Source organism: Crocodylus siamensis, chromosome 8 (genome assembly GCF_052110815.1).
Source record: "Crocodylus siamensis isolate JL-2025a chromosome 8, ASM5211081v1, whole genome shotgun sequence".
Taxonomy (NCBI): domain Eukaryota; kingdom Metazoa; phylum Chordata; order Crocodylia; family Crocodylidae; genus Crocodylus; species Crocodylus siamensis.
The window spans coordinates 9710981-9726669 of NC_143402.1; the positions used below are offsets into that span (position 1 = coordinate 9710981).

General features: G+C 43.4%; 1 protein-coding gene across 3 annotated transcripts in view; it reads right to left on the reverse strand.

Annotated features, from left to right (window-relative positions):
* Positions 1-15689, reverse strand: part of NRK (Nik related kinase) — a 124890-nt gene that overhangs the window by 24565 nt on the left and 84636 nt on the right. For all 3 annotated transcript variants that reach the window (XM_090060574.1, XM_090060573.1, XM_090060572.1), the window contains 8 exons: positions 15499-15590; positions 13851-13969; positions 9886-9979; positions 7548-7724; positions 6308-6437; positions 5454-5612; positions 3575-3718; positions 1726-1860 (listed from right to left, as the gene is read on the reverse strand). In XM_090060574.1, the coding sequence (XP_089916700.1) occupies positions 1726-1860; positions 3575-3718; positions 5454-5612; positions 6308-6437; positions 7548-7724; positions 9886-9979; positions 13851-13969; positions 15499-15590 (1050 nt within the window). The remainder of the gene's footprint in view (positions 1-1725; positions 1861-3574; positions 3719-5453; positions 5613-6307; positions 6438-7547; positions 7725-9885; positions 9980-13850; positions 13970-15498; positions 15591-15689) is intronic.

A 15689-nucleotide genomic window follows, 5' to 3' on the forward strand; every position in this document is an offset into this window, starting at 1 on the left:
AATGCAGAACTCTGCACAGCAAACTGAGCCCTTCCTGTGTGCTTCATGTTAATTCTCAGCATTTGCCTTGGAAACAGAACGGGGCTTTACATCCTTACATATTCTCTTTCTTCCCATTGCACAGGAAGTATTTGCATTGAAAATTAAAGCCAGGCTCCTTAAAAGGATGCAGGTGTTACACAAGTGAGTGACAGCTCAGCACTGAGAGAAGAGAGAGGGCTGAGCCCAGGCCATTCAGCCCCTCTACATTTTACACTGGTGCCTAGAGGCAGTCTGGTGAGTGGATGGGGTTGGACAAGCCTGGAGTAGCGATGAGACCCTCCAGTCTAGGAAGAGAGAAGTAAAAACATCATTTTATTCCTCTCTATGGAAAAAAAAACAGCCATAAGGGCAAAGGTCAGAACATGCAAGGATTTGCCAACAGGAAAATAATAGCGGCTGCTCTCCCCAAACAGCTTGCAGCCAATTTTATAAGCAGCCAAGCTTGCTTTAGAGGCAAGTGGAGTAGGCAATTATATAGGGAGAGTGCTCTGCAAACTCCAAGGGCATCTCCATAGCCCCAGCAGGTGTAACCAGACTGGCCAATTGAAAGTTGCAAGGTGCAACTATTCTAATGGGCTTTTTGTCCAGAGCTTGCAGGGGGCACTCCGAGGGAGTGACGGTTTCTGTGGCTCAGAGAGAGCCTTCTGCTCCAATATTTGTTCAGCTGAGTTAAGGGATTGTATAACTCTCACTCATCCGCCCAGCAGTTACAAACCAATGTGCATTTAAATCTAGGAACCCTTTATTGTTTTTTAAGTAAAACCTAAAAACAAGTAGCTAGAGCCAAGATAAATGGAGTTTCAGCAAGACTACTATGAAAATAACTACAGGTTCCCATATATCATTTCACATTTTCTCTCCAGTTTAGTCATTGACTATGGCAATTTTAAAGTATTGTGCTGTAAAAGCAAAAGAAATAAGACAGAGTATAAGGCCTCTGCCATTATCCCATCCTTCACAACCCCACAGACATCATTTTGCTACACTGCTTGGGGAGGTTCCATTTTAATACAGCTCCTTTAACTATAATCAAATCTATTTTATATTCTACTCTAGTGCCCATCAGGGTGCTAACATTATAATAACATCACACCCTACTGGTGTTCATCTTCAAGAGATGTTTGAGCCAGAGGCTGAATAAAGATTTTTCAGTTTCTCTGGCAATAACTGCATTTTATAGTCACTTAAGTGTAGTGTAACTTTAAAAATGTATATTTGGTTCTTGTATAATATACAACACAAGGGTGAACTGGAGAACACCCAACACAATCAGTTATCTGCAGGCATCCCATAGATGCTGTATCTGATTTACCAGCAGGTATTTAGGGCTAATAAAGGAGATTGGTATCAGGGAGGTGAAAAATGTCAGTACAGAGCGGATGCCAGCCGATCACAGAGCACTGAAATCATTGCCTGAGCAACCACACACAGCTACCATTCAGTTTAGCCAGGCTTTCCAGCTAATAACACCATGTTGTCGTAGTAAAGGCTACAAAGGCAGGAACAATGTAGAATTAAAAAGAATGAAGAGTCTGACACGCAGCAGGGGGGTTTGAAGAAAGCTCAGATCCATTAAAACCCATGTGTAATTTTTAAAAACAGGTTAAAAAAAAGGGTGGGAAGGAGGGGAGTGTTTGAGAGGAGCTGTGTAGAGAGATTTAGGAAGAACCAAATGAAGCTTACCGACTTTGTAGTGTACGCAGCCTTCCAAGTCTCCCACGGACACCCACCCTTGTCGCTTCTCCACTTCTGGATCGTTGTGCAAAATCTTGTTTCTTAACCATGATAAATAATAAACCCGCAGCTTATTCTTTTTACCTGACATTTACAGGAGAGAAGGTGAGATATACTATTTTAATTCTGTGCAGTGCAAACCTGCAGTATTCATTTGCTGGAGCTTCTACGATCCAGTGCAGGGAGCTTTTACTGTTACAAGCTGGGCCATGCGAGTAGAGAGGCTATCAGTGCAGAAGTTAATCAGTCAAAAGTAGGTGAATACTTCCACTTACAGTTCAAGAAGATCTGCACCTCTGTTTCGTGTTGATATCTTACATGGAGACTGATACACTAATGACATGCCAGCCCTCTCCATATCTACACTTATATTTTTTGCCTCTTTCCCAAGTTTTCATGCAACAGTCTTTCCTCCACCATAGAATTTTTTTTTCCTTTGCACCTAAAAAGGCTCTCCCAGGGCAAAGGGAGAATCACAGACATTTTCTAAAAAGCCATTCTGAATAGATACATTTCTTTAGCTTTGATTACTTTACAGCCTCTTCTGATAACATCTATTCCCTTTTCCTGGTGGAGGTATTTTATTTCATCATTCTTTACCTTTGGATGTCAGAGGCATATAAAGTATATAGCAATCTAGACTCTGCAAAAAGGCTCCAGATGTCGCATCGCATGGAAATTTGGAAATAGGCCATCAGGGAAGTATAGTTTTCACCTGTGCTACATGTGCTGTGTCCAGTCAGCATATTAAAAGACGCTAGTTTGTCCCTATCCATGCGACGTTCTGATCCTGTAAAGCACTGACCATGCTTAACTTCCTCTTAAGGTCAATGGAAGTCATAGACCTCAGCAATTCTTGCAGTCTTATGTACACAGGGGATGCAGATGTTGTCTTGGTTAAGTAACACAGCACTGATACTAATCAATGGCTTGATTTTGTAGCTTGTTGGCTGTACAGTAATATTATATACAAATAAACTCAGGCTTACTTAGAAACAATGGGATGATTGTAGCCAATAAGTTTTAAGGGTCCAAGACACAGGCCACATCCAGACAAGCAAGGGCATGAGCTGGCAGCGGCACAAATAGTAGTTGTGGCCGCTACTTTGTGCCTCAGTGCATGACCCTGCATGTGCGCTTTGTTGAGGGACAAATTGTCCCACTCTGGGCAAACTGCCCTTGCCCAGCTTTGCCCAGCTTTTCCCAGCTATTCAGCCAGGGAGAGCTGAAGGTTGGGGCCAGCATCTGTGCTGGCCTCAGCAGTATAAATTGGTGGCCTGGTAGTGTGCTGGAGCAGCAGGAGAACAACTCAGACAGCACAGAGGCCTGGCTGGCAGCCAGAGCATTGCTCTGGAGGGTCAGGCCTCTGTTTGACACACACTTATTTGGCATGGTTTGTGCTGCTTTTTTTTCCAGTGACTTTTTTTTGGTACCAGGGAATCCCAGGAGCAAATTTTGCCACTGCACTAGAAATTTGTAGCACAGCACATATTTTACCATTCACTACATGCAGTTTGTGGCACCACAAACCACGCACCCCTGCTCGTCTGGATGCAGCCGCTTTGTATATCCCCACAGACCATTTGACATATTAAACAGGTAGTAAAATGTCTGAATCTCCTCTGAATCGGAAATGAGGATGTCTTAGCAAGTGACGACAATACAAATGTACTTTCCTGTGAACAGCTCCCTTATGGTGTCCTACAGGAATCGAGTGTATAACCTACTTTACAACCTAATTCTTTGTAATTTCTTCCCACCCCACAGTGGAACAGCCAGTTTTAGACAGCGAACAAACCTGAGATGGTAATTAGCACATTCAGTCCTTCCAGAACATCCATTTGCTGGAATCGTCTCCTTGAAATCAGTGAGTAAACTCGTCCCTGACCACTTCTGTCCAGCAGCCACAACCCATTCTCCGTGCCCACTAGTAAGTTTACTCCTGTTAATAGATGAAAAACAACCATAAATCATCTGCTGAATCACAGCCCGTTTCAACTTGAATTGCTTTTCTGTGATTGATTCCCTTCAGTCTTCTGTTTCTTAACTCAACTCATATATTCTCCATCACTGTTCAGTCAACCTCCTGATCTAAGTGACTTAAAAAATCTGATCCTCTAAGGATGCACTCAGGCCCCTCCCTAGCATAATACTTAAGTACCCTTGTAATTTAAGCATAAGTACTTCTGATGAAGTCAACCTGTATTTAAAATGCAAGGAAAATGTTTTGTGGATGAGAACTTCCAACATCGATTGTGACCATCACACAACTTCTACTAACCCTCTTGGTATTATGGAGGATGATTTCATTGTCCCTTTGGATGTACAAACCAGCCCCAAAACTTCACCCTCAAATTCCATGAGATGTACAGAATGCAACAGAAAAAGGGTAACAGATGCTAGGAAGTGGGTTTTTCAAGAGTAAAGTATTCTGTGTTTTTAAAGATAGTTCTGAATACCAAATTAAAGGAATTAATTCATCCAAAAACTAATTGCTCCCACAGAAGTTAAGGCTCCAGTGAACTGCTGACATAAACTGATTTACCCGGAACAAGAAATCTGTTTGGCTGGCACGATTAGTACATTTCCTAATCGGTAGGTTCCACTGGAAATAATGAAACAGCATAAGGTATCACACTGCAAGATGCAAACATTTGTATTGGCAGCACTCTGCCGAGGACCTGGCATACTTCAGCCTGAGCGCACGCATAATTACAGGCCTTGCTATACAGCTCTGTTCTTAATTTAAAATCTTGGCCTTCTTTAAACACACATGAAGCAGAACCTGTGAAGCTGTAAACTGGAAATTTGCATTTCCTTTGGATAATGTTTCTCCCATTTTATTCATAAATTTTATTTTTAATTTCAAGCTCAGGCTCGACTGGAGGGAAAATACTGTGTCAACTCCTTGGACCTCATGCTTTTCTTGTTAGATGGATGATTAAAACAATCTGAGCATCTGGGCACTGAGAAATGGGAGCAAGGTCCTTACTGGTTAAACTGGACAACTCCACTGGAATTAGATTGGCATCAACTGAAGATATGGCCAGAGGTTCCCTTTGTAAAAGGGCGATCCTACAAGGGAACTCTCTTGGGAAGTCAGTGAAAGCAGGACTGATGTTTTCACAGGATCAAAGTAAGACAAGAATATTGATCTGCGTGAGTCTCTAGCTGGTAACATGCCCACAGAAAGACTCCATGGAGCAGGTAGTAGATGTGAGGGCAGGGCACGAACTGCAAAGGTTTTACATTTGGAATTACTACCACTTGAGGAATCACTTGGCAAACCTCTGCACTTCATTCTACTAAGGAAGATAAACTAAGTATCATGAAACTGCCTGCGGGAATTTCTCTGACAAGACCTTGAAAATCTTGATCCTATAGGAGGGAATTATGATCCCCTTGGCTCCTTCTATGAGTTAAGATATTAGTTCTGCACCCTAGCCAATGTGTCCTCCCACCCTGCTGCAGGGAACTCAACAGTAATTCATCTGGCTTTCACCTTCCACCTCCAGGGTGGCTTCAGCTGAATGGTGTGTAGGCATGTAGTCAACGAATCACTTTGGAACAAACAATGCAATAAACCAACGTAAAATCTTAACTTAGCAGGTACTGTCAGAAATATGCTCCCTATCTGTTTTTTATCTGTACATATATCTGTCTACATCTAAGCTTACCCCACAAAGCAGCACAAAGAATCTCCGAGTTAAATTTCTTCTTGTATTTGCGAATTTCTGGACTATCACTCTGTGGACGGATATTGGTTGGGTTGACATTGACAACAGAACCTTTCCTTGCATTTTCTCTCCTAACAGGTTCTGGTTTTGCACTAGATGCTGGGAGAAAAGACATAGGGAGTTATGAAAAATGTAAGCCGCCCGTAATACTGTTTTCATTGGTGGCAGACAACAGAACTAGGAGCAGTGGTCTCAAGATGCAGCAAAGGAAGTTTAGGTTAGATATTAGGAAAAACTTTCTCACTAGGAGGGTGGTGAAGCATTGAAACAGGCTACCCAGAGAGGTGGGGGAATCTGCATCCTTGGAGGTTTTCAAGACCTGGCTAGACAAAGCCTTGGCTGGGATGATGTAGCTGGGGCTGGTCCTGCTTTGAGCAGGGGGTTGGACTAGATGTGACCTCCTGAGGTCCTTTCCAGCCCTCATTTTTTATGATTTTATAAACACCTCACATATGAATTGCTTGTACCAAATTAAAAGCTACTCCAAGGATCATCGTATTTCAACGCTTTCCACAAAACTTAAGATAGCATTAGCAAGAACCATATGTCTACCCAGTTTCTGAAGTATGCATAAATAAGTGTTTTAATAATGCAACAACAGAGTGGGACATACTCCATCAGGAACGTGGGCAGAACAGTTCACTGAAATCCAGCACTATCCAGCACTAATCCAGTCAACATGGTTTCATTAAATAACTAGAAAATTAAGGTCTTAACTGCCAAAAAAGAAGCCTCCTTCTTTTCTTTGCAACCAAGTAGCCATGACAATTTCCAAAAAAGGGAAACACACTCACGAGAACTACACGTTGATCCCACAGGACTGGTGGGAGGGGAGATTTGTAGAAGACGAGGGTCTATGAATGAAGTAAATGATGCTGTAGATGATGTACTGCTTTTTGAGGGGGTGCTTTCAGTGCTCGGTGTCTGCAGCGAAAAACAAGGCCAGCTTGATATTAGGGAAGCAGACATTATGCAATGATGCCATTATATGGATACTATATCATTAGATGCAGACACCAATTCTGCAGCCAAGTTCTATACTACAAATTCAATTCCTGCATAGGAAGCCTAAGGAGAAAGTTGGGACAAGGCTCCTCACCAGGCACAGTGCTGCAATGAAATAATTAGTCCCAAGAGGAAGACTAGGGGGAAGAGGCACCTCAACAGTCAATCCCTCACTGCTCCCTGATTTGGAGCAGGGCATTACTCAAACTTTCCAAGGAGGATACTGCTGTGGTGGCCAATGCCCTTTTCGGAGGACCTCTCCCAGGATGGAATATTCCTTGCACCCACTAACATGCTCGCTCTCTCTCTCCCGCTTTCAAGCCACCCTTGGACTGGTTCTGCTAGCAATTTTCCATTGATGTTGCTGTGCACGTTTTTTTGGTCCGTGCCCTATTTGCATACAGAGCACAGGGAGGATGAGTCAGTAAGGCAGCCACTAGCGCAGGGCTGAGCACATTTCACCGTGGGAAGTGGGGAAAAGAACAGTAATTGCCAAACCATTTTTTGCTTGTGCAGAAGAGGAGTGACAGGAAGGAGATGAAGAGCAGGGGGGACAGAGAGATGGGAGGAATGGATGGAGGAACAGATTCTCAAGTTCCTTCAGCCATGGCTTTATGGCCTCCCTGTAGAGCCTGGGACTGCTGCCAAGAAACAAGCCTTGCCCAGTCTCACCTGCTCTGCATGTGCACGCAGTGGTGAGAACTTTGCAAACACCTGGGCATGTTCCCCCAGCACAGTACTCAGTCCCTGGCCCCGGCCTTGTGCTCAGGACCTCTCCAAGCTGTCTATGCTCCCAATTGCTGAGGCTGGCCAAGCACAATGCCGGGCTGAGTGGGTGGGGACATTTCTTGGCATTAGTCCCGGGCTCAATGAGGAGGCAGCATAGACATTGCCTCAGAGAAGAGAGGGGTCAGAGGTAACCAGACTCTCCAGAAAGAGTGGCTCCAGGGAACTGAATCTAACTCTGCGTCCCTTTGCCTAAGGAGAAGCGAGGGCTATTCCAGTGAGTCTTGAAGCTGGAAGATGTACCTTATTATTCACGGATTTGTTCTGGGCTCCCTGACTATTCTGTGTAACCTTTTGCTGGTTTGCTGAGGAGTCAGAAATGTGGCTTTGCTGCAGGAGATCTGGCAGGAGATAGTTCTGGTTGTTTATGCTCCAAAGCCCTTCATGGGTGCTGGAACTTTGTTTCCCTCCAAATTTATCCTGCAAAGGAGAACAGATTTGGAAGTTACAACTCATTGTCTGGCACAGTTGCACTCTATTGTGTAACAATGTGGAAGTGTAACTCGGCTTAAGATCACCGATGTCAGATCCAGGATCTTAACTCAAAAGTGTCTTGATCCCAGCATTACATTACACCAGAGTTCTTCATTAAACCTTTCACTTACATTAATTGCAAGGTTTCATTATAAAAGAGTCATATTCATTCAAGATTGGTCAGCTTTGCCAACAAAAGGCACTTCCGTGTTGCAACATTCCCCAATAGGACTGCAGCGCATTGCTAATAGGCAACTCCATGTAAATTAGGCAAGTTACAAGCCATTGCATAAGCAGGACCTAGAGATATAGCAGGGCAGAAGGTCAGGGGGCAATGGCCATCACAAAAAAACCCCGAGGACAGGGAAACCAGGGCCACCAGTTCTCAGCTAGAGGAAGAGACTCAGCTTGAGCTGGGATCTGTAAACAGTCATGGGAAGGGCAAGCTGCACTCCAGATGGCAAGAACAGTGTGGAGGATGCATCCCCCAACTGTGAAGTGTCAAGGAGAAGGTTGGAACTGAGGACTAAGGTCATTTCCTGAGATACAGGAAAGGATGAGATGCTAAATTTCACATCAAATATTTCTTTCTTTGTTTTATCAAGGCAAAAAAAAACCAAGAGCCCAGTTTCTGGCTAGCTGAATCCCAGGCAGTTCTCAGGGCAGTTCACTGCCTGTGACAAACGCCTGCTGAAACCTTATTGAATGCCAGCCAATATATCTGAAAACAAAAGAAAGTCATTTTAAATAGAAACCATTTTCCATTTAAAAGTCAAGTAATTAATTGGAAGTTAAAGGGAAGCCATGAATAATTTTCTATACTTCTTGACGGTGTTTTCAAAATTCATAATTTATTTATGATTTTCTCTTGGAAGCAGCGCCCTGGGTGCTCTTCCCCTAAAGGGTTTCTTCATGGGGTGCGAGGTGGGGGGAATGCTATCTAATTCTTTCCCCCAAGGTCAAAGGACCAAATGACTAAAGCTCAGCAGTCTAGCTTGGGGTTAGAGAACTGGTGCCCTCTTCCTAGCTCCGTCACTGATGTCTCTGAGACTGCAGTCAGGAAGTTCAGTCTCGTTCGGCTTCACCTTCACTCTCTGTTGAATGAGGACAAATTCACTCAAGTTTGAAAAGTGCTTTAAAGGGATGTATAAAAGAAAGGTGGCTCCACAAATGCAAGCCATTGCCCTTATTAGCGTTTGTGTTTCCAAGGCAGTCACAGAGAATATAGCTGGCTGCAGTGGTTTGACTTTACTTGATTGTCTCTGCCTTATACCCACAAGACTAGCCTGTGCTCTGGAAGCAGCGGGTGCCTGTAGACATGGGGGAAGGGTGCTCTGATGTGCTGCAATTATAGCGCATCAGGACAGACTTGATTCATTGATTAATGGAGTTTGCTTGAGTGTGCCAATTAGCGCACTCCGGCAGCCTCCACATCTCCTGTAGTAGTGACAAGCTTTAGTTAAAGCGCCCCTGCTACCATTTTGATACATGAGAGGCTGTGGGCACTTTAATTACAGGGGCTCTAATTAAAGTGCCCTCCCCCCTGGAGCACGTGTAAAAGTGCCCAGTGTTTCCTTGGTAAAGCAGTGGAGCTGAACGCAAAGAGGGCAACCGAGAGAGCACCACGATGCTTTGTGGGCCTCCTTTGTCTTTAAATGAACAGGCCTGATGTGATTTTCCTTCAGGCAATATTTTAAGAAATGAGAAGATATTTTTCTCTATGCTGTAAAGGTTATAAAGTAGGTCAAGGCTGTCAGCTAGTGGCAATAATCCAAATGATGTATTATTATTGATAGCAGTGCTTCATTTAGGCTCTGCTAAATGAAAGGCGCTGTGCCTTTAATAACTGTGTTGATATGAAAAGCTCCTATACCTGGAAAGTAACTAGTCTATGAGTGGATTATTATAAGGGGAAAAAAACCTGATACAGGATTTCTTTATTTTAGTGTTTGTACCTATACTTTGCAAATGCAGATCGAGACTTTACAGGAAATGCCTGATTGCTGTTAAGAAGAAATGGAAAGGGCAGTCCTCATGTGCGTTAGCAGTTGTGAGAGATCTGACTCCCCTACACATCATACCCACTGCCTCAGCATGGCCAAATTACCTTCTGCTCCATGACGATGCTTTGAGGTTTCAGTTCAATTCCATCCGGAGCTCTTGTCCTTGAGAAATCTGCCACTCTATTACTTAGTGGTTGCCTGGTAACAAATTCCAATTAATGAGCGGAACCAATCCAAGAGGAAAAAACCACCCAAAACACAAACATTCTCAAAGTAACTAATCATAATTAACAGTTACCAGCTACACTTTGATATTCTTCTTCCATGATTAGCTTGTGCACATATCTACAGAGACTTTATGCTGATGCTCACTTGCAAGTAGAACCCCTTCCTATCTTGAGAGATTACTTTACAGTTTCCCCCCGCGTTTCCAGCATCATTTTGTCAAACATCATTTCACTTAAGCAACTGATATTTGGTTCTTAACTACGTAACGTTGTCCAGAACCATCCTTCCTACCCTGAAGAAAAATCTCTCAGAAGGTATAGTGCTTTGTCCCACTGGGTACAACTATAGCCAAATGAATAGCCAAGACTGGGAACAAGTGGGGAAAACACCTATTCTTATAGCAAAAGCTGGCCACGAATGATCACTATTTCCACAGGGCACTTTTCTTCAAGCAGTTTATTGACCTAAAAGCTATGGCAATGGTCGATTACCCAGCAAAGAACTGTACCCAGATTTGTATACTGTATTTGTGCTACTGCACTTGCATTATTACAATGCATTAGGCTTATTTTATTTGTTTTTTCCCCCGGTGTCTATAAATTGCTTGAATTCTGGATCCTGCTGTGAAGTTTTCCACTACACTAGTTGTGTTGCATCACAATTGGTGGGAGACACTTTTCGTACTCCAAGGCAATAATCAAGGCCGCAAGTCAGTAAAAGGGGCCCTTATACTGAAGAAAAACAGAACTGAAAGATGTGCAGTGATTTCCTTTTGCAGGCAGGATTAAATCAAACATTTGCATATATAATAAAAACGGAATGAAGCACAATGGGACAGGGGAGAGTTTACTGAGGATTATTGAGATTGCTATTATGAAGAAGGCGAGCAGGATTTGACCTTCCAAAATATTAAGATCCACTTTTATTAACTAGGACCAAAGAAATACATAGGGACTCCCTGTTTAAGATTTGTATGCAAGTTGCCTATGTTCAGGCTGACATATGAAATGGATCTTTCAAAATTAGCCATAGGAAATCCTTTGATTTAGAGGGATTTGGAGTTATTTGAACACTACGTGTGTCCTAGGAGGGTGTATTCTCAGTGAAGTGGGAACATTATGCAGTCTGGTAAACATGTACGTACACAGTACAGACATATAGAGAGTTTAGTTCAGCTAGGTCCCATGCACTGAAGTCCTTTACTAAAAAGAGAGTGGACAAATTCTGGCTAATCTCCCACATAAGCACAACAGAAAAATATCAGCACATGTGACTGCTGAAGGCACAGCGAAAGACAGCTGCCCTTGTTCTGGCTCTTGTGGGCACATACACAGAAGTTGTTCTTCAGAGCCCACACAACAGAGGACGTCCCTATGCCTCAGCATCAATGGACATGTCTCATTCATGCCTCCTCTCAGACAGAACATACTATATGAGCTGTGGCTCTGTCTCCTTGATACTCAGCCAAAATATGAGCATACAGCCAAGCAGCTTTGCAGTCTAATTAGGGACAAGGAAATATTCCCTCTGTGAAATGGCCAGCTAGACTCTGGCCTTAAGTGTTTCTTCCAAAGCCCACACAAGTGCATGAAAAGACTCCCACTCTCTTAACAGGGCTCTGGAGATGCTTTATAACACAGGAAAGGTTTTAACCTAAGAGCAGTGGCAATGGAAGCTTTCCAGGCCATGAACAGTTTCAGGACTGGCTACAGATTTTACTTTGACCCTCCCCCACCCCTACTTTCCTCTATCCAATTAGAGTTAATCAGGGTATGTTTCCCGCAGGATCTACTTTCAATTGAAATGTTGCTCAGCCGAGGTGGAGGGACTCAGTTAATAGGCAATATGACACTTTTAATTTTACAGAACCTCTTGCTATGGCTCCAGGTATACAAAGACAAAGTACATGTGAGGGTCACGCTGTTCTGCTCCTTTCACAAAAGGCCCTGTAGCACTCAGTCATCAAAGCCATGTACTAATTTATGTAAATTTAAAGCAGCGATTCTTAAACAGGGTGCTGCAACACCCAGGGGTGCCTTTCTAGGGTGCTATGGAGAAAAGCACACAGTGTTAGCACTATTCGGATGTATCCAGATGAGTGCGTCTGCTTTTTTCCCTGGGGGCCAGTAGCAGCAGCATGGCATCTTTCCCAGGGGACAAGCAGCATGCATGGGATGGGTGTTCCTCAGGAACAAGCAGTAGCAGTACAAGGTATGCTGCTGCTATGTGTCCCTGGGGAACACTTGTGCCATGTGCGCTCTGGCACATGGTAGGTTGCCCTGGGTGGGGTAGGGGAGGCTGCGGCCAGCAACTATGCTGGATCCAGCAGCCTTACCTGGGGTCCTGGGGGCCCTGGGGAGATGCAGCCATGGTGCTCCTCCAGCTGGCAGCATGGCCTGCAGCTGGAGTGTGGCTCTGCTCGGCCAGGCTCCTGTTTTGGGCGGTGCGTGCTGCTGCCACATGCACCACCTTGCTTTTTTTTGCTGTAGGTTTTTTGACCCATGTGCTCCAAGGTAGCAGCGTGGGGCACACCAGCATGTGTGGTGCATGGCGTTACAGACAGGTCTCCAGCGCCACATACCACATGTCCACGCTCATCTGGACGCAGCCTTAGGTGTGCAAACATGATTCACAAGATAAACTCAGAGATCTCAAGAAGGAATCCATATTGTCAAAAATGAGCTGTTCTGGTATTTCTGATTTCCTTGAAATAGAAGAATTGTTCTATTATTTTCCTGTAGTCAAAAACAGACTGAAAACTAAGAGCTGACATTTTCCAAAGGGTGCCGTGAGTATATCAAGGGGTGTCTTCAGCTTAAACTGGTTGGAAACCACTGACATAACATGACCGTGACAAGGGACTTCAGAATGATTATCGCAGGAAGGGGCCACAAAACTTTAAAGCTTAAGTAATGTAAATGTCGTAGCAAGGCAATACTTTTTTTCTTCTTCAGATGTTCTGAGGTCAGCCTGTGATTGATTTAAAAAAATCCTCTTTCAAATCACTATTGGTGGTTTGGAGGGGAAAAACTGGGGAAAACAAATCATTCAATTAAAATCACTTTCAGGTGGCTCAAACAAGTGGCATTTTCTATATATTTCTCCTCTTCCTCCCACTGTGCCTTGAAAATGGACTCAAAGCACACAAATAGGGAGCATATGCAGGCCTGAAAACTCTACTTTCAGAGCAGCACAGTGGAAACAACAGGTAATAAGCCAAACAATCAGCTTGCCAAGCAAATTATAAATCTCTTCAGCTTTTCCTGTAGGTTGACTAAACCCTGTACCATCAGGTTAGACTAGAAGCAGTCCCATCCCAGGGAGCTCTGTGTGACCACAGTACATTTTGAAACCATCCTAGAACATGAATTTATTAGACAGCTTCTTTGAAAGAAAATCAGAAGATGCTGGAAAGAATTTGGTTTGTAGTTGCAAACAGAGCGCTTCATTGATTGATCACTTTGCTCTAAGTCATTTGGAATAGCCATTTCGTTTCATTCAATTATTTCTCAGCAAAATATGCATTTTGAATGATTGGTAAGCACCACAGTCAAAAAAACAAACAGAAAGAGAGTGCACATGTGAGTGTGAGCTAGAAGCTACAGAAGAATGTGTCATTGTAAGACCAACTTGGTAAAAAAAATGCAAATCCAAGATGTACGATTTGATAACTGCAATTATTCTGCAGCACTCAAATATTCAGAAAATATGATTGATGAGATTCTAAAGTGGTGGAAATACAGTGCATTGATTTCAGTGGAGCACTGCACATTTATAGCTGAAGATGTGGGGGTTTTCCTTCAATACTTAGAAATATATAATAAAAGCAAAAAACCCCAACCTTGTGTGATTTACATCATCATCATCACTGCTGCCTACTTCATCACTCGATGATGAATATTCTGCTGCTTTCCACAATGAGTTGGCACCGTCTTTTCCCTTGGCAAAGAAGCCTGGACTCTGAATAAAGGAAATTCAATTGCATTTTTCCAGTGGAAAACCACAGGAGCAACCATGTCATTGCACTTCCAATTGGTGCCAGCATAAATAGTTACCATACCTTTTATGCTGCGAATATTTATTATAAAGATAAGACTTTTCAATGGTACAAAACTGAAGCTTGATATTTCAAAAAGAATAATGAGCTAAACTGAAATGACTGCAATCCCCTAGCAATAGAATGTGGTTAATTTTAACTAAGATATTAAATCAAAGGTTCAAACATCTCACTATATTTTAGCAGGACATCCTCAGATTCATTAGCAGTACAGCTACTGCTCATCTGATCTGTTTAAAAAAAATCAGCTGCATCTCAGTTCCTGGGGGACAATCAGGCTTCATCTTAATGCTATTTAAAGGAGGAGTTCTAATGCCTGTGATGAAAACCCTTGAAGGGAAGGCATTGTACACAGGAAAAACATGAAATGTCCCAATCGATTTTGCTGGCGCGTTCTCACAAGCCCGTTGAGCCGTGTCTGTTCCTCCAGGAGGTTCCAAACAGCAACCTCGGGAGTGGCTAAAGGCCAGCATTCAGCCCTAAATTGGAAGGACCATCTCTAGTGGGATTCAGTGGCCAAAGCCGCCTGAGCCACTGGCTTCCATTGTGTCTGTGATCCTTGACACCACTCATTCAGATTGTAGCTTTGATGCTAATCTAGAGGGAGATCAGCTGAGAACACAGCAGCACTATTTAACCCTGGATGTGGTAAACGGATGAGGTAGTGATGAGGTAGAGGTGACCTTAAGGGCAGCCCCATTACCAGGATCTCTGAGACCCTCATCATCTTTAAAACACTCACAGCTACAACATTTCTGTAAGACAGAGGCGGGTCATTCTCAGTCTAATAGATGAGAGCTGAGACTACGGCTCAGCCCGGATTTAGGCACTCTGGTCACACAGGGGCTGTCAGTTCTCCCAAGTCATCGACAAGCATCACTGCACCTTCCTCCTCCATAACTAATGGATGTTACAAACTTTAGGACACCACCACCTTGCTTTAGATTTGACCTGCGGTCTGGCTCTGCATTACTTCTAGCCATCGAGACCTTTCCCTGCAACTTTTAAAATACCAATCATTCCACTTCTAATCTCTTGCCAAAGGCACTATAAGCTCCAGTTATCTGAAGTGAGAGATAACCAGCAAATGTTACAAGGCTGATTTAACAAATAAGACACACACAGAAAGTTCCACTTTACATTAATGGCATATTATCTATGTCTTGTGAAGGGTTAATAAATGATCAAGCATGTTATGGCCAGGAGTGGCATATGTTCAAGTTGGTTATAAGCCCAGCAGTATGTTCCAGATAGTTATAAGCCATGTCTATCAGCCACTTTGTTACCTTTGGCTTCAACAATTGATTAATCATTTATTTAAACACAGGTTACACTTGTGTTAACCCTTTCTAAATGTCTGCACCATAGAAACTGTGAACAAAACAGAAATAGTATTGGTAGTGAAAACCACCCCCATAAAAGCAACTGAAACCTGGGTAAGATGAGGGGTGTTTTCAGACTTCTTGCACCGCTGCACGTGGTTGGGGGACAGGGGGTTCTCTGCCTTAGACAGTCCTTGATTCCCTGCAAAAGAGTTGTAGATGGTAGCATTAGGGTTTAGCTGTCAGAGAGAGCTCTCTGCCTGGCTGTGTCATTCTGCAATCTAGTGGAGAGCAATGCACT